This window comes from Henckelia pumila, unplaced genomic scaffold (assembly GCF_033568475.1).
Source record: "Henckelia pumila isolate YLH828 unplaced genomic scaffold, ASM3356847v2 CTG_461:::fragment_3, whole genome shotgun sequence".
Taxonomy (NCBI): Eukaryota; Viridiplantae; Streptophyta; class Magnoliopsida; order Lamiales; family Gesneriaceae; genus Henckelia; species Henckelia pumila.
In genome coordinates this window covers 7,549,608-7,572,841 of record NW_027331831.1, presented here as the reverse complement: position 1 = coordinate 7,572,841, position 23,234 = coordinate 7,549,608, and the positions used below count along the sequence as shown (strand labels likewise).

Below are 23,234 nucleotides of genomic sequence, written 5' to 3'. Positions count from 1 at the left end.
ATTCAAAAAAATATTTGCACAATGCCACAATTTCAGTTAACATGAATATATTAGTAAAAAAATATTACTAAATATAACGTAAGCTTATATATTTGAGACAAAAAAAATGACATATATAATCGAGACGGATAGAATGATACGAGTTAATGGAATGTTATTTATAGCAAATCTAAAAGTAGTCGGGTAAATATTTATTAGTAGACTCTACATATGAGGATAAACATCTACCTTAAAGTGCACAATGAGATGTTGTCGCATCCTGAAATTTTTTTTTGAAATTTTTCATACCATATGTCATATTCATTATATGTGATATCAAGCAATAAAATTACGTGATCATCTAAATACATCAGATAATTCAAGTGGATCATAACATTCAATTATCGCTCTTTACACCAATCTAACATTGCCCCCCCAGTCTCTTTGGAGTACAGTTTTAATCATTTTGGTGAAAACAATGCTATTTTCCACTCGAATTTGTGCTTTTCGGACAAATGTTATTGTCTTACTTTCTATGGGAAAAATGTTATCCCAAGTCTACAACTCTGAGATGGCCAATGAACTGATGTACATCTCTTCGTTAAAAATTAGAATTAAAACAAAAAGAAATAAAAAATATTTGCGATTTTGGAAATCGTTTTAGCATTAAAGAAATGTTTGAAATTTCTTTTTAAGAAATACTTTAGAGTTTTTTTAAACACTATCTAAATTAACGCAGCTTGTTCGAACTAAAATCATCTCAAATAAATAGTTCATTTCAACCTACCTATACAGGCATTACCTCCATGATAGATCTAATGGTCCTCATTTATCAATACACGCAAGGTCCACTAAAAAATAATGAATCCCACATTTATTGATAAATATCCACCGTTAGATCTATCTCAAGGCAGAGCCCTGTATAGTTAGGATCTAACTTACTAATACATGGTGATGCGATTATCACAAAATGACTATCCGGAGGTGAGGAAACTCCCGGACAAAAAAGATGGGTGAATTCTCGTGCCTCCTTCTGAAAGCGAGTCCTCTCTTGCTTTTATAATGGTCCCCTTGGGCTTTCAATGATTACTGGGTATGGGCTGACTGACGGCTTTCAGGGTGATGGGACGGCCATCACGTGTGATTTAGACATCCGTAGTTTCAGGAAAAAACCCACTCCGTTAGAGCATGGTCCATAATGATTTGGTCGGGGATTTGCTTCTGACACACTCTAAGCAGACGTGGTTGTTTCCTAGCCATCCGGACCTCCCGGGGTCTCCCGAGTGCTTATACTCCCCGGGTTATATCATCACACTCCCTAAAGATAGTGGGGCTAGGACCTGCTCCGCTGTCCCGACCACCCGGCTTGCAGGGTGCCACCCGGGTTTTGGCCACCCGGGGTATCCTACTAGGATATCACCACACGCTGTTTCCTAGCCACCCGGACCTCTCGGGGTCTCCCGAGTGCTTATACTCCCCGGGTTATATCATCACACTCCCTAAAGATAGTCGGGCTAGGACCTGCTCCGCTGTCCCGACCACCCGGCTTGCAGGGTATCACCTGGGATTTTGGCCACCCGGGATATCCTACTAGGATATCACCACACGCTGTTTCCTAGCCACCCGAACCTCCCGGGGTCTCCCGAGTGCTTATACTCCCCGGGTTATATCACATGGTAATAAATAAAATTTACTTTTTCTTCTGTTTTTATCTTTCCAACATTTTAACATCGTTATCTGTGAAATATTCATGACTTTTTGGCATAGTTTCGCTCATTTTAGTTTATTGTATATATATATATATTCGAAATATATATCAGAATCATGGACCGGGTTACAGCTGGGCCTGATTTCAGTTTTCATCCTCACTCGAGATTGTTTTGTTGCCGAAGTTGCAAAAATATTGTTTTGGTCCAACTAATGGCGCCCACAATAAATACGACTGGCCATTTCCTGATCCAAAACCGAAGGACATTTTTTACCCAAACCCAGAACAAAAGTGCCTCACAATTCACAGATTTGAGCATTGAAAATAAAAACCTGTACTTGGTTCTGGGTTGAACTTAATTTTGCATAATATTTTATTAGTTTACTTCACAATTAACTTATTCATAATAATAGTTGTTTGGGGAAAAAAAATCCCAATTATGTTATAATCGGGTTTTGACTCGATTCAACCAAAATTACCGATCAAACCGAAATAATTTGAAAAATAGATTCGGTTACTCAAATCAAACAATATGTTAGGGAAATTTCCCTAATATCATTAGGTGATTTTTTACTTTTTAGTACCAAATGTTCCATGTAAGTAAAGTCTCACACGTGACAAAACTCATATTTTACCCCTCACACACATAGATCAAAAATTATATTTAATTACTTTTGAATTTTTATAGATCCAGCTGGAATGTAAATGTTATCACAATAAATTCAAAAAAAAAAAAAAATCAATCTAAAACTTGAAAATCAAGGGCAACTGGTACTTTCTATTTTTCACACAAGAACATTTATTTTATTTACGACAAAACATTATTACAAATTACAGCTTGAAACTTTTACATATCGAATAACAAACATTATCCAACATAGATCGATCACACACACATTTGGGCAATTATCTGTTCATTCCTCCTACAAACGGAGCTGCTGTCATCCCTTGTCCTTGATTTTGTTTCTCCATGTTGCCATGCCATCCTATATATATATATTTTCAATCACATAACAAATTAATTTATACATAAGATTAATATAATTAATAAAGAGCAGTAGATTCCATGTTAAGAATAGAAATTGGTGCTCTCTAGCTAATACATGTAACATAGTATTTACGTACCAATAGACATATCGAATCCACGGTGTTGGAGCTCACGATATTCTTGGCACAGGGCGCATGTTTCGCAACAACAATGAACCAGACAATCTCCGCAAGGGGACTCCGGCAGCATGTACTGAGTCCTCATCCGGGATCGATAGAAGCACGAATATATACAAGAACATCCCGTGACAACTGCTATTAGGGCGTACAGAGCCCCACTCGCTCCGCAAGCTAATTCAGGGAAACAATTACATTTACATCATATATATTGATCAATATATAAATACAAATCAAACAAAAGATCAATAATTGAATATGTACTTAATTAAATGACTCACAAGTGGACCCTTTATCAACTATCTCAGCAATTTGTCCAAATGTGATGCAGGGGCACCAACATGTCAAGCAACCTGTGTGCACATATACATAATAAAATGTTACTTAATTTCTATATATAGGAGAGATAATTATTGCATATGCTATAATATATATATATAGCTAGGTACTACTTACAATTGGGGACATCGGAGAAGCAATCACAGAGACCAGAGGACCATTCGCCCTGAGCCCCGCCTTGAACGTGCAGAGCCGGCATAGGTATGCCCGTTGCCGCCGGTGGTTGGCCGTATGACTTTTCCATCCCGTTCTATCTTACTCGGAAGAAATTAAATATGATATTATATGCTATTATAATTTATATGTTTTGATTTGATGTATTATAATTGATGTCTAGCAAAGCAACTAACCAGGTCATATATATAGCCTACGCATCTTTAATACCCAGTTGATAACTTGCTGCTGGCCATGTCTTTTCCACGAATCATCGTCCTCGGTCAAGTCAACCACACACCAAATAATAAATGAGTAGGTTACCGGATTCCGGGATGCCATGGATTTATATATATTCGTGAGACGCGTCAAACTGACTGTAATGTAAAGTAATACTTTAATATAAAAAGTTCAATTTTATTTTCATGCGGTGATTCAAATAAAAGAGTAGTTTCATAAAATTGACTCACGAAATCATTGATCTGATCATATGAGTTTGGCCCCGTTTGGATTTGGTAGACATTTTTTTAAAAAAACACTTTTTTAAGCTATAATTTTTGGTTTTTGAAAAAGCTCTAATTTTGACTTTAAAAAATGCTTATTTAAGCACTTTTTTGGTCAATCAAACACTTTATTAAATAAAAAGCACTAAAAAAGTGTTTTTTTGGCCTGACTTTTGAAACCAAACGGGGCCTTTATGTGATAATAAATAATTGTTCCGTGTAGTAGAAAAGTCTCTCTCCTTTTGTTTTCTAGTATATCCGTTTATTAAATATAAAAAAAAAATACTGAATGTACAATTAATACATCATACAACAATATTTATAATTATTATATCGTGATATTCTGTATTCAATGTATCATGAGATTTGATAAATAAAATCATTGTATTGAATTTTTTATGATGCAATAATTGTTGTACAATTTTGTTGTACCAGTTGAATTACTCATAATGAAAAATTTCGATTTTTTTAATTTTTAAAATAGAATACCGTAAAAAATAATACAACTTGAGTTAGTGGGAACAAAAATGACCGGTTATGACAATTCTTTGTCGTGCTGTAATCGTTTTCGATCGTGGTTGGAAGAAGGCAAGTCTACCGGTGAAGACCAATTCCGCATGAATTGGCCAATTCAATATTATTTAAACTTATATAGAGATTATTTATTTAAACCACATTAATTTATGAAACTTAATTCATGGCTATTCGTTGAAAAAAATATTTATATAATAATCTGAGAATATCAATTAGTGTATTTTGACTATGTGAAAATATTCTATTTCAACTATGATAGCAAATATCATACTTCTACATGCATACATTGAGTATGTTGGATCCTCAGTCATTTGGAGCAAAAACACTAAGGATTTTGCACGTAGAGTAGTACGCTGGATCCTCATATTTTTCATCTAAAAAGAAATTTTTAAAAACTACGAAATCAGTGGTTTCCAAAATTGCTTGGTAATAAAAAAGAGTTTTCTTTTCATCCCAATGCTTATAATATCGTCTTTTCCAAAGTATTTTGGAAGAGTCTGAAAAGGATCTTGTTCGTAGAAACCTTTTTCTACTTGGACAATTGTTTGACAATTTTGTTTTTCAAGAAACTCTGATGGGGAATTTAGAGATGTTTGAGTAAGAGCAAGTTGAGAATTTAATGTATGAAAAGATTGTTTTGAAGAATTTTCGGAGTTTGATAAAACTTGAAAGAAATTTTTGATAAAAACTTCTTTTAAAGGTTTTTAGTCAGAAATTTATTTTTTTTAAAGCTTGATTTAAGGCAATTTTCACTTCTGGGATATTCAGAGATTTCTAAGAATTTAATTCTATTTTCAATATCACCAGTTCACCACTTACGTACCTGTGATTTTCTGTATTCAATGTATCATGAGATTTGATAAATAAAACCATTGTATTGAATTTTGTATGATGTAATAATTGTTGTACAATTTTGTTGTACCAGTTGAATTACTCATTGATGCGTTTATCATAAAATGAGTACCCGGGAGTGGGTAAATTCCCAGATGAGAAGATAGGTGAGTGCCTTATTCGCTTGGAAATGAAGTTTATACGGATATTTGAGAGAGTGAGTGTGTGCGGAATTATCATGATGTCTCTTGAGATTCTCCCTCGGTTTTTATACTCGTTCGTCCGGGTCCTCAATGATTATTGGGTATGGGCTTACTGACAGCCTGCAGGATGATGGGATGGTTACCACGTGTGATTTAAACACCCCGTAATTTCAGGAAAGAGCCCATCTCGTTGGCACGTGGTTAATAATGATTTGATATGTGATTTGAATCTGTTATACTCTAAGGAGACGTGGCCGCTTCCTAGCCCTAAAGATAGAAAAGCTCGGGTCCCACCGACCTCTCGGGATCCTTGAGGCATTCCCGGGTATTTACACCCTTCGGGGTTTCCTTATACCCGGGTCCGGGGTTTCCTTATACCCGAATCCGGGGTATTTTCTCACCGGGACATCCGGGATTCTTGAGACCTTTTCGGGTACTTACACCTTCCGGGGTTTTCTTATACCCTGGTCCGGGATATTTTCTCACCGGGACATCACTCATAATAAAAAATTTCGATTTTTTTAATTCTTAAAATAAAATACCGTAAAAAATACTACAACTTGAGTTAGTGGGAACAAAAATGACCAGCTATGACAATTCTTTGTCGTGCTGTACGTAATCGTTTTCGATCGTGGTTGGAAGAAGGCAAGTCTACCGGTGAAGACCAATTCCGCATGAATTGGCCAATTCAATATTATTTAAACTTATATAGAGATTATTTATTTAAACCACATTAATTTATGAAACTTAATTCATGGCTATTCGTTGAAAAAATATTTATATAATAAGCTGAGGATATCAATTAGAGTATTTTGACTATGTGAAAATATTATATTTCAACTATGAATAGCAAATATCATACTTATACATGTATACATTGAGTATGTTGGATCCTCATTCATTTGGAGCAAAAACACTAAGGATTTTGCATGTAGAGTACGCTGGATCCTTATATTTTTCATCTAAAAAGAAAATTTTAAAAACTACGGAATCAGTGGTTTTCAAAATTGCTTGGTAATAAAAAAGAGTTTTCTTTTCATCCCAAAGCTTATAATATCGTTTTTTTCCAAAGTATTTTTGAAGGGTCTGAAAAGGATCTTGTTCGTAGAAACCTTTTTCTACTTGGACAATTATTTGACAATTTTGTTTTTCATGAAACTCTGATGGGGAATTTAGAGATGTTTGAGTAAGAGCAAGTTGAGAATTTAATGTATGAAATGATTGTTTTGAAGAATTTTCGGAGTTTGAAGAATTTTCGGAGTTTGATAAAACTTGAAAAGAATTTTTGATAAAAACTTTTTTTAAAGGTTTTTAGTCAGAAGTTTATTTTTTTTAAAGCTTGATTTAAGGCAATTTTCACTTCTGGTATATCCAAAGATTTCTAAGAATTTAATTCTATTTTCAATATCACCACTTACGTACCTGTGATTTTGATTGAGCTCTATCTTTTAATTCTTTTTCTTCTTCTTGTTTAATAATTTCATACCAAGTTCTTGTTTTTACTTGTTCTGTAGCAGTCTAACTAGGATTTTTATCTTGTTTAGGTGGCATATCTATTTTGAAGAAATTATCGGGTAAGAAAATTTGGTAAAAAAAATTTGTATCACTTTTAATAAATTCAATATCAAAATCAAATATACTTAATATTGCTTGCCATCTTGCAAAATATTGTTTTGAGGCAAGGTTTTGAACATCCTTTTGCAAAACTTCTTTTGCACTTTTACAATCTATTCTTAGTAAGAATTTTTTATTTAGAAGATCACTTTGCAATTTTTGAATGCATAAAACAATGCTCAAAATTTCTTTTTTAATAGGAGAATAGTTTTTCTGAGTGTCATTCCAATGGACAGACGTATACTGGACTACACTATCTTTATCTTCATGTTTTTGTTTTAAAATGTCTCCATATCCTAAATCTGATGCATAAGTTTCAACTATTTTGGGTAATTTGAGATCTGCAATTTTAAGACACGGGATTTCTAGAACCTATCTTTTAATGGTTTTTACAATTTATGTGTATTATTCAGTCAATGGTACTGGTTTTTTTTCTTAAGTCTATCATGTAAAGATTTTGCTATTCTATTGATGTTTGGATATAAATATAGAACATAATTTAAAATTCATATGAATCTTTGTAATTGATTTTTATTAAGTATGAGACAAAAATCTGGAACATAATTTAAACTTCTCAGCAATGGTAACCACCATTTATGAACCATTGGGTTCCTGTGATCAAGGTCGTTGTACAACAAGCAATAATATTTGATACAACCCATACCAACCGAAGCCAATATGCGTACCGTCCCATACCGACCATCATCGATATGCACATTAAACTTTCATTTTTCGAAAAGGCCCTCCCGAAGCTCATCCCGTAATTCCAATCCCATGCTGTTTCCACAAGGACACACAACATCAAAATATTTTCCCATGCATCATCGAAACATCATCATAATCATAAACTTCGTCATGTTATCTCGTTATAAACATCATCATCATAAACTCTCATGACATCATCATTCTCATCATAGACATTTTTCATCATAAAATTTCATAAAAAATTATCATCATAAAACATTCTCATCATGAACTTCATCATGTTATCATGAACCTTGAAAATAACTTGAAACTTAACATGTCATACTCTTTAAATCTTTTCATGCTTGAAAATCATGCATGCTAACTAAAATAAAAGGTAAACATTTCCATTAAAATTTCACAACATTTCATGATTTTCACAGGGAACAACTATCGTTAGAACATACTAGCATATAATGCATTACATTACTACACCGATCCAAGTGAGTCGTTCTTTTCGTTTTTGACATCGAAACTTGAAATTTTTTGCATAGGAACTCTTAAAAATATTTAAAACACTTTAAAAAAATTCATAAACAGTAATTTTGAACTTTAAAAACATGTATTGAAAGTCTCGGGACAGAACACTATGGGCTGGAACACGCAATTTTGCAGGCTCCAACCTATCGGCCAAGCTAGGGCGCGCAATTATGCGCGCCTGAACCAGAAGACAACTTCGAAAAGGAGGCAAACACTCCTCTTTTATTCTCAAATAATTTTATACATAATCAAACGTTTAAACATAGATTTCTAACAAAAAACGGATTCAAAACATGACATAAAACTCATCAAACGATTCTTCCTCAAAGTTTTTGAACTCGAAAGCGCATCAAAAAATAACCCAACACCAAAATTTCAGATTTTGGATTCTTTAAAACTCTTGTTACCAAACATCTCAACATCAAAGCTTCATCAAAAATATATTTTTGACTCTTTTGAAAACCTTGAAAATTTGCCCAAAGACAATCATCTTCAAAATATTTGCATAAAAAATTTACATTCAAAATATGCACACCAAAATTCTCAGATTCAACATCTTTTCTCATCAAATCTCAAAAATCTTTTCATAAAACATCAATAACAATTCACGTTTCACAGTTTAAAATCTTGCTCTTCAAAATCTCTTAAAATCGATGCAATATACATTACATACACATTAACATACAAATTTTTCATATCAAAATACATATATATTCTCGAATGTTGATTTCAAAAGCGTTTAAAACTTGCCTGGTGGTTGAAGGTTGGGTATAATCTGACTTCGATAGCGAAATTGCCTAGCACGAATGCGATCGAGGAACGTCTTTCTTCCGTAATGCAGATTTTTGAACGAGAGAGAAGGGAGAGGGAAGGGGGTAGGCTGTGTTGGAGAGAAAGAGTGAAAGAGGGGAATTGAACGCCTACTAGTTTGTAACTAATGTTTTTGGAAGTCAGCTCATTAGTCGCAAACGCTGTCTTTTAAAATTTTTTCTTCTCAATTTTATAATAAAACCACACCAATAAACTTAAAATAAATAAAAAAATATTTTCTTAACCTCGTTCGTAGGTTAGTTTCGTTTCTCAAAGTCCAGAATTAATCTCCAATCTGAAAACAATAAAACTAATTTGCCACCATTAAACACCAGACAAATTACATAATATTAAATTATTTAATACCACATTTAAACATATATTTTAACACCCAAAAAGTCAACTTTGAAACATAAAATTTCATGCAATATACATAGCACGAAATCTCTTAAATATAACTTTTAAATCATAATAAAATAAAATCATTTAAAATTTATTTAACCCTTCAATACTCCTGAGTAGATTTATGGATTTTCCAGGCGTTACATTGGATATATATTTTCTTGTGTTTAAAAATATTTGATTCCTATTAAACTCTTGTTTTCATTTTATGTAGGAATCTAGTCAAGGAAACTTCCCAAAACTTTCAAGTCTCTATAAATAAAGGGAAGACGGCTGCATAAAACACACAAGAGAGATAGACTTTTACTGCATAAAACCAAGAGCTTTAAGTTGAAGACCACTGAAGATTTTTGGAGTATTTTCCCGGTCGATCACTGTCGTGATTTCTGTGTAGTCGTGGAGTGTTGGGAACATCTATAGACAACACTTGCAAAAGTATTGATTGAAGACTTTCTGTTGATTATCAGATTTCGGCACTCAGTATTAACACCCTATTTGTTTTATTGTTTTATTATTTTTTGTTTTTAGGGTGTTATTTAGTTTTTCACTTTGTTGAGAAAAATAATTTTTCATAGAAAATCACTAGTATTATTTTTTGTAAACTGAATTTTTTTTAGTGATTATTTTGTCCCGAGGTATCACACAAGTGCTGATGATTCCAGCTATAACTAGAAGATATCGTAATGATTTAGAAAAAAAAAAAATAATATAATAAATTTTGAAAATTAAATTGTATCCATGGATGAGGAGAGGTGCCGTGCCTTATCCGAAATTCGAGGATGTAAAAAACATGATCAAATATATATCAATACCCCTCCCAATAAAAAATTAAAATAAATGATAAATGAATTAAATTTCTTAAAAATTCTAAAGGTCCTAAATGTAGTCCTAGATACACATAACATAAATAAGATGCTAGAAAAGTTTCATTATTGGAGTATAGTTACAGAGACAAGTAAATAAATGTGATTAAATGAGTGGCAAGTCTGTTCTCAAATTTTATTTTTAATCAGTTATATTTTTTATTTTATTTTATTTGCAAGTTTAATCCTTTTTCAAAGTGATATTAATTGTGACATGACATCAATATGGTGTTGACATATACAATATGCTTCTATTCTTGATGAAAATAACTAAAATTTTCAAAAATTGAGTACAAGACTGAAACTAAAACTCCACAACATTAAGTATCATAATCGTTAGTGTAACATCCGAAAATTTTAAATGATCCCACTTAGACGCATGAAAATTATTTTTATTATTTAAAATGATTTAGTTTATGTATGATAATTAACGTTTTTTTTTAGTGATTTACTTTATTATTTAAATTTCTAGGTATCTATACAGACCAGGGGCGTAGCCAAAAAATTTTAATCTGGTAGACAAATTTTTTTAAAATGCAGCACATTATATTTGATTATGGTTAATAAATATTAAATATACAAAATTGCACAATCACAGTAAAATATAAAGATTTTTTATGCATATGAGATTTGAGCTTATTACATCTTATATTAAATATATTTTTGCCAGGTAAATAACTCCAAACCCATGTTAACACTTATAAATTTTAAAATTTATAATTTAAATAAATAATATTTAAAAATAAAATATGATCAATTGATTTCGGATATGAAATAAGATACCAATTTAATTTATTCAAAACAATCATAACTCAAAAATTGGCTCTTCGTTTGACAAATTAACTTAAAATTTATATCACAAAATGCAACGTGACAATTTTTATTTGTGTATATTAAAACAAAAGCAACAAATAGTTGTTAAATCGAAATAAATACAATATAATTGGGAAGAAAGAGGTGTTGGGTTAGAGAGCCGAGCAACTTTCATTTATGTATTTTTTTTAAAAAAAAATTCATTTATGTATATAAAAATAAATCAAGGGATTAAGTTGATTTATTAGACAAAATATTTTAATATAATTAGAGCTTAAGTAATAAAAAATTTGAGCCAAAAAATTCTGCTGGGCAAAAACCCACCTTTGCCCCTATATATCTTCGCCCTTGATACAGACACAGTCTTGACACGCATCTAATGGTTAACATTTATCAATAAATTTGGGGTCAATTATTTTTTAATGGACTTCATATTAATAAATGATGACCTTAGATCTATCATAAGATAATGCTTATAAATATAGGTTGAAATGAATCGGAATTGAATAAGGATTATAATGTTCCTTTGGTACAGAGTTTCAGGAGATGATTTCTAGACGATTTCTCAGAGGAAGAGATCCGAGCACGGTAAATCTTAAATTATAATTTTCATGGGCTAAATTTTTAGAGAAGACCAACATATTTTATATTGAAAAAAATAAATATTGTATAGATGAACAGTTGTGAGTTAAAAAATTTTCTATCACGATTTATTTTTAAAACTCACATTTCAAATAAAGTTTTGACACTTTCAAATTTTGAGTAGCACTTTTAATTGTAAGTAACATTTTTTTTATAAGAAAAAGAAAAAGAAAAAGGAGAAGGTTTGCAAGGAGAAGGCCGGAATTTTCCTAGCTTTTGGCGGATTTGATCATGCTCGTGGTATCATTCTTTAGTCGGGATCATCCTCGCATCATCTGAGACAAGTTTGATTTCGTCTTTTTTTTTTTTGTTACGTATCGATGAATTCATATATCCTTTTGGGGTAAGTCTATGCTCCTCCTGGTGAGGAACACCCCCTATTTCCATTGAATTTAACGTGTATTTCTTTTTTTTATTTTTTTTTACATTTTTCTTTTGTTTCTTATCTTGGTTAAGTGCACTCCCACCCATTTTATATTAAACCATGGTTGAGACAAATAAAAAAAATTATCGCTTGATTTACGTCAAATCTTTCTTCCCGCCATTAAAATCACAGAGATATTTTTTTGTTTTTTAAAAAACTGTTCTTTTCCCCCAAATTATTATCGTTTTTTCTTCACCTAAAAGATTCATTCTACCACTTCAAGGAAAAAAAACCCTCGTTCTGCCACATTTTTCTTTCAATCAAAGGTATTGTTCTAGTATTTTTTTAATCCAATATGTGTTTTGAGTGTTGTTTTTCACTACAAGTCATATTTTTTCTATTTTGGTTTTCCTCATGTATTAATTGATCGAATGTAACAAAAGTGGGAATATTTTGTTTCCTGGATTTTTTTCCCTTATGCTGCCACATTTTTCTTTCAATCGAAGGTATGGTTCTAGTATTTTTTTTTTTAAAATCCAATATGTGTTTTGACTTTTGAGTGTTGTTTTTCAATTTTGGTTTTTCTCATATATTAATTGATTGAATGTAACAAAAGTGAGAATATTTGTTCCTGGAATTTTTTTTAAGTTTATTGCTTATTATATTTATATAGAAATGATTATCATGAAATATGAATTTTTACGTTTGACTTTTAAAATTTTATATGCATTCGTACTCAAAAGAAAATTGAAAATCTGGACATTTGTTTATTAGTTGTCTTCATATTATTTTGTGCTCAAGAAACACCTTCTCTTCATGGGTCATTTCAAGTACTTTGTCCCACATTAGATTCTACAATACACATGGCTAATGAACATATTTTTATTGTTTATATGATAAATTGCGGCCATATTACTCACAGAATATTTATTAAGGAAAATGGATTTCACAACAATTTTGGCGGATGCAGTCAAAATTTAATGCAAGATTCATTTCATGACTTTTTCAAAGGTTTGCATCACTTTAATTAGTTTAATTTATATATTATACTACTACTACTACACATACTAATAACTAATTGAAAATTGTGTTCATCTTTGTAGGATGATTCGAGACCTTGATGGTGCTATGATGCTATGAAATTTTTTTGAAGATTTTGAATGACAATGCTAGAACATGTTTTTGCTCATTTACAATGAAAACATTGTGTAGTTCAATTGTTTTTGAGATGTAATGTTTTTGATATGACATCATATATTGAATTTAAGATGTGGTTTATTCTTAATGTCATTGTAATTATTATGCATATCGATTATTTATTGAGAGAATATATAGATATATATATATATATATATATATATATATATATATATATATATATATATATATGCTCATACTTGTTGATTTCAAAGTTAGAAATGAGAGAAATGAGATAATATTTTAAGCAAATATGGATGTAAAATTTGCAAAATATCAATCAAAACCACTTAAATGTGGAGATAAATGAGAAAATTATATTACTGTAGCATCTATATGGCTATAATAAATTTATTTTTAATGGTGAATGTTGATGTATTATAATTTTCAAAATTTTAAATATTCTATCTTAAATAATTAATCCTGGTAGAAAAAAATATATAATTTTGAAAGAAATCGTGTTGCTGAAAATTATTAATAAAAGTAAATTCATGGTAATTTTTTATTGTTTAAAATTTCTAAATTTTTATCATAAAAAGTTAAGTCGAATGCTGGAAAAAAAAAAGGATGCTACATTTTTATGTTTGGGTTTACATTAGATATAAATTAAAGAGAGAAAACTCTCGGTCATATGAGATGAAGAAGAGAGAGACAATTATATATTCTTAACTAAGGTTAAAATGAGTTTGCTATAGAAGAAAGAGAAAATAAAATTAAATGAGTTTGACACACACGTGTCAGCAATATAGAATGGGGAGCTAGTCTCCTTGAGGGTTCATTTCAACCTACCTATACAGACATTACCCCCATGATAAATCTAAGGGTTTTAATTTATCAATACACGACCCCGCACTAAAAAATAATGGATCCCACATTTATTGATAAATATCCACCGTTAGATCTGCCTCAAGGCAGTGCCTGTATAGATAGGATCTAACTTACCCTCCTGGAGTAGAATAGAAGAACCCATCGTTTTGATCGAATTATGTGTGCGTGTGTTGTTGCTGGAGACACGGGCTGCTGCACGAATTCGAGACCTCGATGGGCAAGGAGGTCACGGTTAGGAGCTGTCCCGAGGGTAAGCGTGAAGGTACTGCACGCATTGCGGCTCGGGTGATGGCTCGAACGTGGTCTTAAGCAATGTAGTGTCAAAGTTCGGGTTCGGTCCTCTTCGTTCGGGCAGTGCCAAGAATTTAAAAGAAAAGTTTGGCATCTTCAAAAAAATATTTTTGAGGCACGATGAGTAGATGATGAAATTTGTTTAAACTGTCATGACTTTTGGACATTGACCTTTGGGCCAGGCCCAGAGGGTCTAGACTGGGCTAGAGTCTAGCCCATGCTAGCCTGTGGGCCTAGGGGTCCAATCATCTACGTGCTTATTAGTTTGAGTATTATTTTGTGATAAAAATTATTAACTCAGCCTACTTTCTTTAGGCCTGGTCTATTAATTTTAGTGAGTATTATTTTGTGATAAAAATTATTAACTCAGCCTACCGTTTGGACAATCTGAATTGGACTGTTAGATTGCTACAAATTTTTATTTCAAAATCATTATTATCAAGTTCAGATGTTTTTTGAATAAAATCAGAAAAACCAATAAGTATGTACATAAAATTTTTAGCTTATACCCTCAAAAAAAAATTCTTAGCTTATCCTATATTAATTTTTTTTTTGTTAGTATCGGTATCAGAACCTAAAATTTGAAATATTTTTTTCCCAGTTCTTAGGTACATGTTATATAACGATCTTATCATATTAAAAAAAAGAATTATTATAAAACAAGTGTATATGAGCAAAATATTTTAGTGTGGGTATTTTTAAAGTTAAGCATGCCATATAAGAGATTAAATGAAGTTATAATAATCTATATCTATACCATCTATAATAATCTATATCTATATCTATACCATCTATAAAAATGTGAATCGAGGTCAAAATTTTCATTGTGTATTTTCAACTTTATCATTGGTTTGTACACACTTGATAAAATCTGTGAGGATGTCTTTGTAAAGTCAATTATTATGATAATGTCAAAATTAACAAAGTATGTGCATTGGATAAGAATCCAGGTTCCAAAAATATTGAAATACCAAAATATTTTGGTTTTTAATTTTTTGTAGATAAAATGAATAGATTTTTTTCACAAAAAATTTTAAAAAAAATCCACAAAAATCTTAATTAAAATAATAATACAGTTTTCTAAAAGATTGAAACACTAAAATACTTTGGTTGTTATTTGTTTGTAGATGGAATGAACATATTTTTTCTACAAAAAATCTTATGTATTTTAATTTGAATAAGGACCTATTGAGTTAAATAATTATATCATGAGTTTATAAATATATAAAAATATCAGATCTGTAAACGTTATTAATATATATATATATATATATGTACTAATTAAAAAGTGGAATCAAGTTTTTACAAAATAATAAATAAAGAACACACCAACACATACATATCATATATGTAAAAGTTAAAATTAAAAAAATTTAACTATTTTTCCTCCTCATAAAACTAAAAAGTATAATAATTATTTTATGAGATAATTTTTCAATTAATGAAGGAATGTTTTTACAAGAATTGGAGATAGATAAATCGGTTAAATCTTTATGTAACTTAGAAGTATATGTTTTGAAGGTAAAATTTTTAATTTTTTAAAAATAAATATTTACAAAAATTATTCATTATCATTACTCGCTACTTCTCCTTATGACTAATAATAGGAAATGTTCAACTCAAAATAACGATGTTCGCAAAATTTGTGTAATAACCTATTGTGCCAAATAATTAAATCTCGAGTTCATAATTATATATTAAAAATATTAGATTTTCAAACGTTATTAATATATATATATATATATATATATATATATATATATTTGAATTAAACTACACATGGGTATTGAAATATATTAATTCAAATGGAATCAAGTTTTAATCCAAAATAATAAATAAAGAATATACCAACACAACTCATGTCATATATGTACAAATTGAAATTTAAAAATTAAACTTTTTTTCCTCATCATAGGTGCTAAAAACTATAACAATTATTTATGAGATGATTTTGCAATTAACGAATGAATATTTTTACAAGAGATGGAGATTGATAAACCAGTTATAGCTTTCTGTAACTTAAAGATACATGTTTTGAAGGTAAATTTTATAAATTCTTGTAAATAAATCTTTACGAAAATGACTTAATTTTAACATTACTCGCTACTTGTTCTTATGACTAATAGTAGAAAATGTCCAGCTCTAAACAACAACGACGTTAACAAATCCCTCTTGCATGGAAAAAAGATACAACAAATATATGGTATGAATATCTTCAATTGTTTTTAACAAAACAATAGGATTGATATTATTTTTTTTAATTATTAAAGTATGTAAATATATCTATGTTAATCAATCTACTACATGTTATAATTTCGAAAAAAGAAGTCTAGAAGAACTATGAATGATACATCTTAGATCAAATTAAATATCCAGAAAAAACTTATATTGATACAAATTCTCAATCAGATGAATAATTTACAAGATGTACAATATTATTTATTATTTCAATTTATTTTTATCATTTCACGAGAATTTTTTTGAATATTTTATCATTGGATCAAATATTTTATAAATGACATTTATAAAACACAACAAAGACAATTACAAAAGCATGATTTAATTTGATTTAACGTATATTACTTATTAACAAATATATAATAAATTATATTTCTTCAAGGAATATATACATGAAATAAACAAATAAGACAAATCTATGAAACGAATCATGTAGTAGTTGCTCAAGATTAATCAACAAAACAATAAAAAATTCGAGCTGTAATAACTGGATAAAATTCGATATTAATATTGTATCAAGGTAAAACTACATTTAAACATTATATTTATAAGTTTACATGAGTTATTGAAATATTTTATCTTAAGGTGTTAAAATAAATATAGAAAATTGATGATCACAAATGATGACACTGGAACTGCAACATTTACATTTGTTCGACGATGTTGAAATTTTTTTTATTGGTTGAAGTGTTGAATATTAATGCAGTTGGGAATGAAATCATTGTAGCAAAAAGAAGATCAACATATTTTGAAAACCAAAAAATTAAAAAGAAAAGAGGATTTCCAACAACTACATCGATTGTTAACGATATTGACATACAAGTAATAAAAGACGATAACATACCAGATTATACAGTTGGGAATGATGAAATTATAATTGTTATTTTTGCAAGTAAATATGTTTAGCATAAAAAAAATATCGTCCAACAAAATAATAAAATAATAACGATAAAAAAATACAAACGATTAATGGAGACATCATCACAAGAATTGCTATATGATTCTTTCATAGAGAATAAAAAACAGATGGTAAATAAAAAATATCGTGAAAGAGAGAAAAATTCAAAATATAAAAAAATGTGACATAATAATTTAAATTAAGTTTTAGAATGTATTATCTATATTACATTTTTTCCCAATGAATCAGTAGCCACAAAATAAGTAATCAACACATAAGGTAAGAAATTATAAAATCAATATTTAATTTAATTTGATTAATGTATATCACTTATTAACAAATACAGAATAAATTATATCGACTCAAAGCATACATGAGATAGAAAATAAGACAAATTCATGATACGAAGTTTGTCATAATCACTCAAGATTAATTAACAAAATGATGAAAAACCCGAGATATAATAATTGCATATGATTCATTATCGATATTGTGCCAATTAGATAAAACTATATTAAAAATTTTATCCATAAACTTACATGAATTATTGATAATGTTTTATTTTAAACCATTAATATAGATATAGAATAATGATGACCGTAAATGATGAACATTGAAACTGTAAGGGTTACATTGTTCGAAAATATTGCAAATGTTTTTATATTTGCAACGTTGAAAATTATATTGATTTTATCACTAAGATATATAAATATTTTTTCTTTCAAAGAGTATATATTATTACCAATTATTTATAGAATATACTTTATCATGACCACAACACTTCAATATAATATAAGATTTTAGAGACTCTGACTTTATCTAAAAATACATCTGTCATATATGTGTCTATGAGTGAGCTCTATTCAACTGATATACAAAGATATTGAACATGGAAAAGTATTCTATAAACTGGGTTTTCTGTGAAGATGTTGATTGTGATTCTGTGAATGCTCAAGACTCTGTTTGTTCTTTACACTCATGTTTTCAAAATTGGAGCGAACTGTCAACATGATGACAAGGAGGTTGTGCAGAAGCCTCCTCCCTCGATTTTTGGTTCGTCCTCGCATGCTGCTTCACAAACTGCGTCAGCCACCTCGACTGCTGGTATTTCTTCCAGCACTCCTCACCAGGTACCTCTCACTCCTACCTCTCCTAGATTGGATGCAATTACCACTACTGAAACCCCATCCCAAAAGTATCATTGACTACGGTGGATAAAGTGATCAAGTCTATGATGGAATTTGAGATCTTTAAAGACCAGACGACACACATGGAAACAGATGATGATAATGGTGACATCCTGAGATAATTTTTGAAGAGCAGGCGCCAAATCAGTCTCTTCGCCTGATCATTCCTGAGACCACGCCTGCTACTCCGCCAGTTATTCCTGCCATTACAACTGCAGATGCCACACCCCCTAGGACTCAAATCTCATCTGAAGTGACTCCTCCTGCAACTTCTAAATATCCTGCTACGTCACTCCACCGATCAAAACTGCATCACATGTTCTCCCAACAAAAGAAGGCACATATGGTGCTCAAGATATGGAACAAAATGCAAACAACTCTTGTTATAGCTCCAGCTCTGACTCCGACAATGATGATCAACCAGAGACCTCACACCAAACTACCTCTCATGGTCAGACTACATACACCTCTGATAAAGCTCTGGCTGAAGCTGTATATGATCACATAGAGGAAATCAAATGCATTATTCAGTCTCTAGATTCCCATCTCTCTTCTACGGATGTAGATTTGTCTGACTCCAGAAAACCAATCATGACAAAGATCTCTGTTGTGCTTCAAGAGGTATAAGGGTGTACGAATCAAGTTAAGCTTATTAATAAGGACAACAACAATGATATCGTCACCATTTCCAGGCAACTGACTCAGACAGAACATCGTCTAGATGTTAATATAAATGCAAGAATGGACACACACCATGCAGCTTTGGGAGTTCAGATAGATGTTCACACTTCGCATGGATACCCTACAAGCAGCCCCAGGGACACAAATCAGCAAACTACTTGATCATTTGTCCAAGGGTAATGCCAAAAAGGGGGAAAAAGAACGTCGCCGGACGGAGGAGGCTAAGCGGGCTCATGAAAAGAGAATGGAGGAGGCGAGGAAGAAGAAAAAAGAAGAAGAGAAGAGAAGACGAGGAGGAGGCTTTGGAGGGAGTAGTTGGTTTAAGAAGAAGTTGTACTTAGTTTTTTTATTTAATGTTTAGTAGGTGTAATATGTCTTTATCCTTCTCGCTTGTTTGAAATGAAATTCATTTCTTCAATGAATTCATTACCTCTCTTTTCTTTCGCATATTTTATTTCACTTGGAGCTTAGGTTTTCTCATCACCAAAAGAGAGAAATTCTTAAATCCTTAAAGTTTTGGTGATAACAGACAATAATTTATTGCTGTAGATCTTGTTGTCTTGTTTTGTAAAACATGTACTCGATCGCTTCTCAAAGATCACTCGACTGCTTTGAAGATTACTCGCCAGGTTGTAAGAAGTCACTCGCCTAGTTTCATGTAGTAGTCAGCACTAGCCTAGTCTCAAGCCACTCGACTGGCCACCATAACAAGATCTACTCGTCTGGTTCAAACAGTTATCGACCGTTCACCATTACAAGCATATATTTTACAAAGGCCTCAAGGAATGTCTTCTTATTCAAGCTACAATTGTTTAGAACTGTTGTTTGCTTTTCAGTAAAAGTATTTTGTCAAGACACACACAACCAACAAGAAAGAATGAAAATCAGAATATTTTTCCGAAATGCTCACCGATAAGCTTATGATCAGAAACTGTCTGCGATAGTTACCTTCTTGACTGGGAAAGATACAAATCTCGCATTTATTAAAGTGTACTACATATCAAGAAAGGACAACGTAAAAAATACCTTTGCATTAATGATCTTCATATAAACGTTGAGTCTCTCCATACAAAAGACACTATAAATATAAATTGTTTGAAGAGAGAAGAACTACCGAAGTTTTATCTTTGCGACTTGAATCCTTCACATTAACTGATCTAGCAATCTTACTTGAGCACTCACAAAAGCTTTATCTCACTCTGTTCAAGTCAGCCCTTGCTCAATCATAAAAAGTTATCATATCTTCAAGGATCAACCAAGGGTTCTCAAGCTCGTCGACCTTTTCAGATAGAAAGTTCGAGAAGAAGAGTTTGATAGTTTGATATGTGGATTCAAACAAGTGAAGCTTCATTTGTGATATTTTGATAAGAATTGTAATCTTATCCTGTATTGTACTAGGAGTTTCAAGTTAGGCATTTGATAAGTCCTAATATTGGAGTGATGTATTACAAGACGTTGTAATAACCAAAATCTTTTAGTGAATTTTTTCATGTGTGGAAGAAGAAGAAGAGACGTAGAAAGATTCAACCTTCGAACTTTCATATCTCTTGTGTTCTTTACTATTTTTTTATCTTGTTGACTTACTTATAATTTGAGTATAAGTTCTTTAGTGAATGTCATGAACTATTTTCGTACTTTTAAGTTGTTCAAGTACCTTCAAAAGGTTGAGAAATTTGGTCGTGGATTAACATCTACTCGACCGATCGTACATTTCAAAGAATGTGTATTCAACTCCTCTACGCACACCTGATCCTAACACAAATTTATAGTAAAAAACAGACAATTGAAGTAGAAATAAAATAAAATGCTTTTTAATAAGTAAAATGAAATTTAATTTAATTTAATTTTAATTTTACAATTTTTAAAATAAATTTGTAAAAATTCAGTTAATTCATATACTGCCGAATTAACCGGTTTTTGTGTTGATTTCAATAGGAAATTCCAGTTGGTGCGGTTTGTAAAAAGAAAACAAAGTTCGGTCAACATAATTCGGTTGAAAGGGATTGGATTGTATTGGTCAGTTCGGTTTTAACCAAATCAATATTGGTTTGTTACCCATTATCCCAATTTTCCCTAAAGTCAAGTTTAACAAATGACATAACTCATGACCTTTTACCTTCACGCACGAGAAAAATAAAAATCATATTTACTTTTGAATTTTCAAAGATGCAGGAAAGTAAATGTTATTACACATATATATAATAAAATAAACTCGAAAAAGATCAATCTTTAAAACTTGAAAATGAAGGCCACGAGGTACCTTTTTTTTTTCACACAAGAACATTTATTTTATTCACGATAAAACATTATTACAACCTGAAATTATTACTCATTCGAAAATCGAATAACAAACATTATCCAAGATAAATCGGTCACACACACATTTGGGCAAATGCTCATCTGTTCATTCCTCCGACAAATGGGGCAGCTGCCATCCCTTGTCCATTATTTTGTTTCTCCATGTTGCCATTCCATCCTATGTATTTCAATGATACAACAAATTTATACATAAGAAATAATTGCTCTCTATTAATTTATGTAACAATATAACATGCAATTCTCATTTTTGTTGCAATGCAAACACGTGAAATAAAAAACTGCATCAGGAAAAAGCATGCATATATATTTACCAAGAGACATATCGAATCCACGGTGTTGAAGCTCTCGATATTCTTGACACAGGGCGCATGCTTCGCAACAACAATGAACCAGAAAATCTCCGCATGGGGACTCCGGCAGCATGTACTGAGTTCTCATTCGAGATCGATAAATGCGCGAATATATGCAAGAACATCCCGTGACACCTGCTACTAGGGCGAACCAAGTCCCACTTGCACCGGATGCTAATTATTCAGGGAAACAACATATATCTCCATCATATTCAATACATAAATCAAATCAAATAAAAGATCAATAAATAAATATGTACGTAATTTGACTCACAAGTGGATCCTTTATCAACTATCTCAACAATTCGTCCAAAAGTGATACATGGGCACCAACATGTCAAGCAACCTGCGTATAAATATAATGGAACCTTAATTAATTTCTAGCAAGAGATAAAGACGATTATCGCATGCATATATATATATATATATACAAACTTATAATTGATTTAAACTTTCTGCGATTATTATTTCTCAATCATACATGAATATATATGTATGAGCCTGCTGTCAGAACTAGCTAGTACTTACAATTGGGGACATCAGAGAAGCAATCAAAGAGGCCAGAAGACCATTCGCTCGGAGCCCCGCCCTGAACTTGCAGAGCCGGCATAGGTATGCCCGTTGCCGCCGGTGGTTGGTCGTATTCTGGCGGTGGGTGAGGCAATTCCATGGAGTACTATCTTATAACTTGCAAGAAAATATAAGATTATATATATCTGTTATTTTTCATGTATATGTTACCAATAGTTATAATGTCTAGCAAAGCAACTAATCATTTATATATAGAGGACAAATCACGTGCGATACATCTGGAAGACATTCTTATATAAATGTATACATTTATCTAGTGTTTCTGTTAAACTACCATTTAGTATAGGTCTAGTCTGACGTTTTTGCATTTCTAGATGATTAAAATAAAGTTTCTAGCTAATACGTCTATACTGTATTCAAAAAAAAAAAAAAAATGGTAACGAAAAAAAAAAATCATAACACAAATATGACATACAAATATGACATAATATTGGTTGTTACCGTTATGGTGCTTTGTTTTCCAACCAAAACAAGATTGCATTAAGTTGAACCAATTTAAGCATTTAAC

General features: G+C 31.2%; 2 protein-coding genes across 2 annotated transcripts; both read right to left on the bottom strand.

Moving 5' to 3' along the window:
- Positions 1-2,433: 2,433 nt before the first annotated feature.
- On the bottom strand, positions 2,434-3,526 carry LOC140872084 (protein PLANT CADMIUM RESISTANCE 2-like). The gene is made up of 4 exons (XM_073274817.1): positions 3,308-3,526; positions 3,133-3,204; positions 2,813-3,025; positions 2,434-2,673 (listed from the first exon to the last, which is right to left on the bottom strand). The coding sequence occupies exons 1-4, from the start codon at positions 3,432-3,434 to the stop codon at positions 2,594-2,596; spliced, it is 492 nt and encodes a 163-aa protein (XP_073130918.1). The 5' UTR covers positions 3,435-3,526; the 3' UTR covers positions 2,434-2,593.
- An 18,192-nt stretch (positions 3,527-21,718) lies between these two features.
- On the bottom strand, positions 21,719-22,863 carry LOC140872268 (protein PLANT CADMIUM RESISTANCE 2-like). The gene is made up of 4 exons (XM_073275086.1): positions 22,664-22,863; positions 22,410-22,481; positions 22,097-22,309; positions 21,719-21,942 (listed from the first exon to the last, which is right to left on the bottom strand). The coding sequence occupies exons 1-4, from the start codon at positions 22,803-22,805 to the stop codon at positions 21,863-21,865; spliced, it is 507 nt and encodes a 168-aa protein (XP_073131187.1). The 5' UTR covers positions 22,806-22,863; the 3' UTR covers positions 21,719-21,862.
- Between the last annotated feature and the right edge of the window lie 371 nt (positions 22,864-23,234).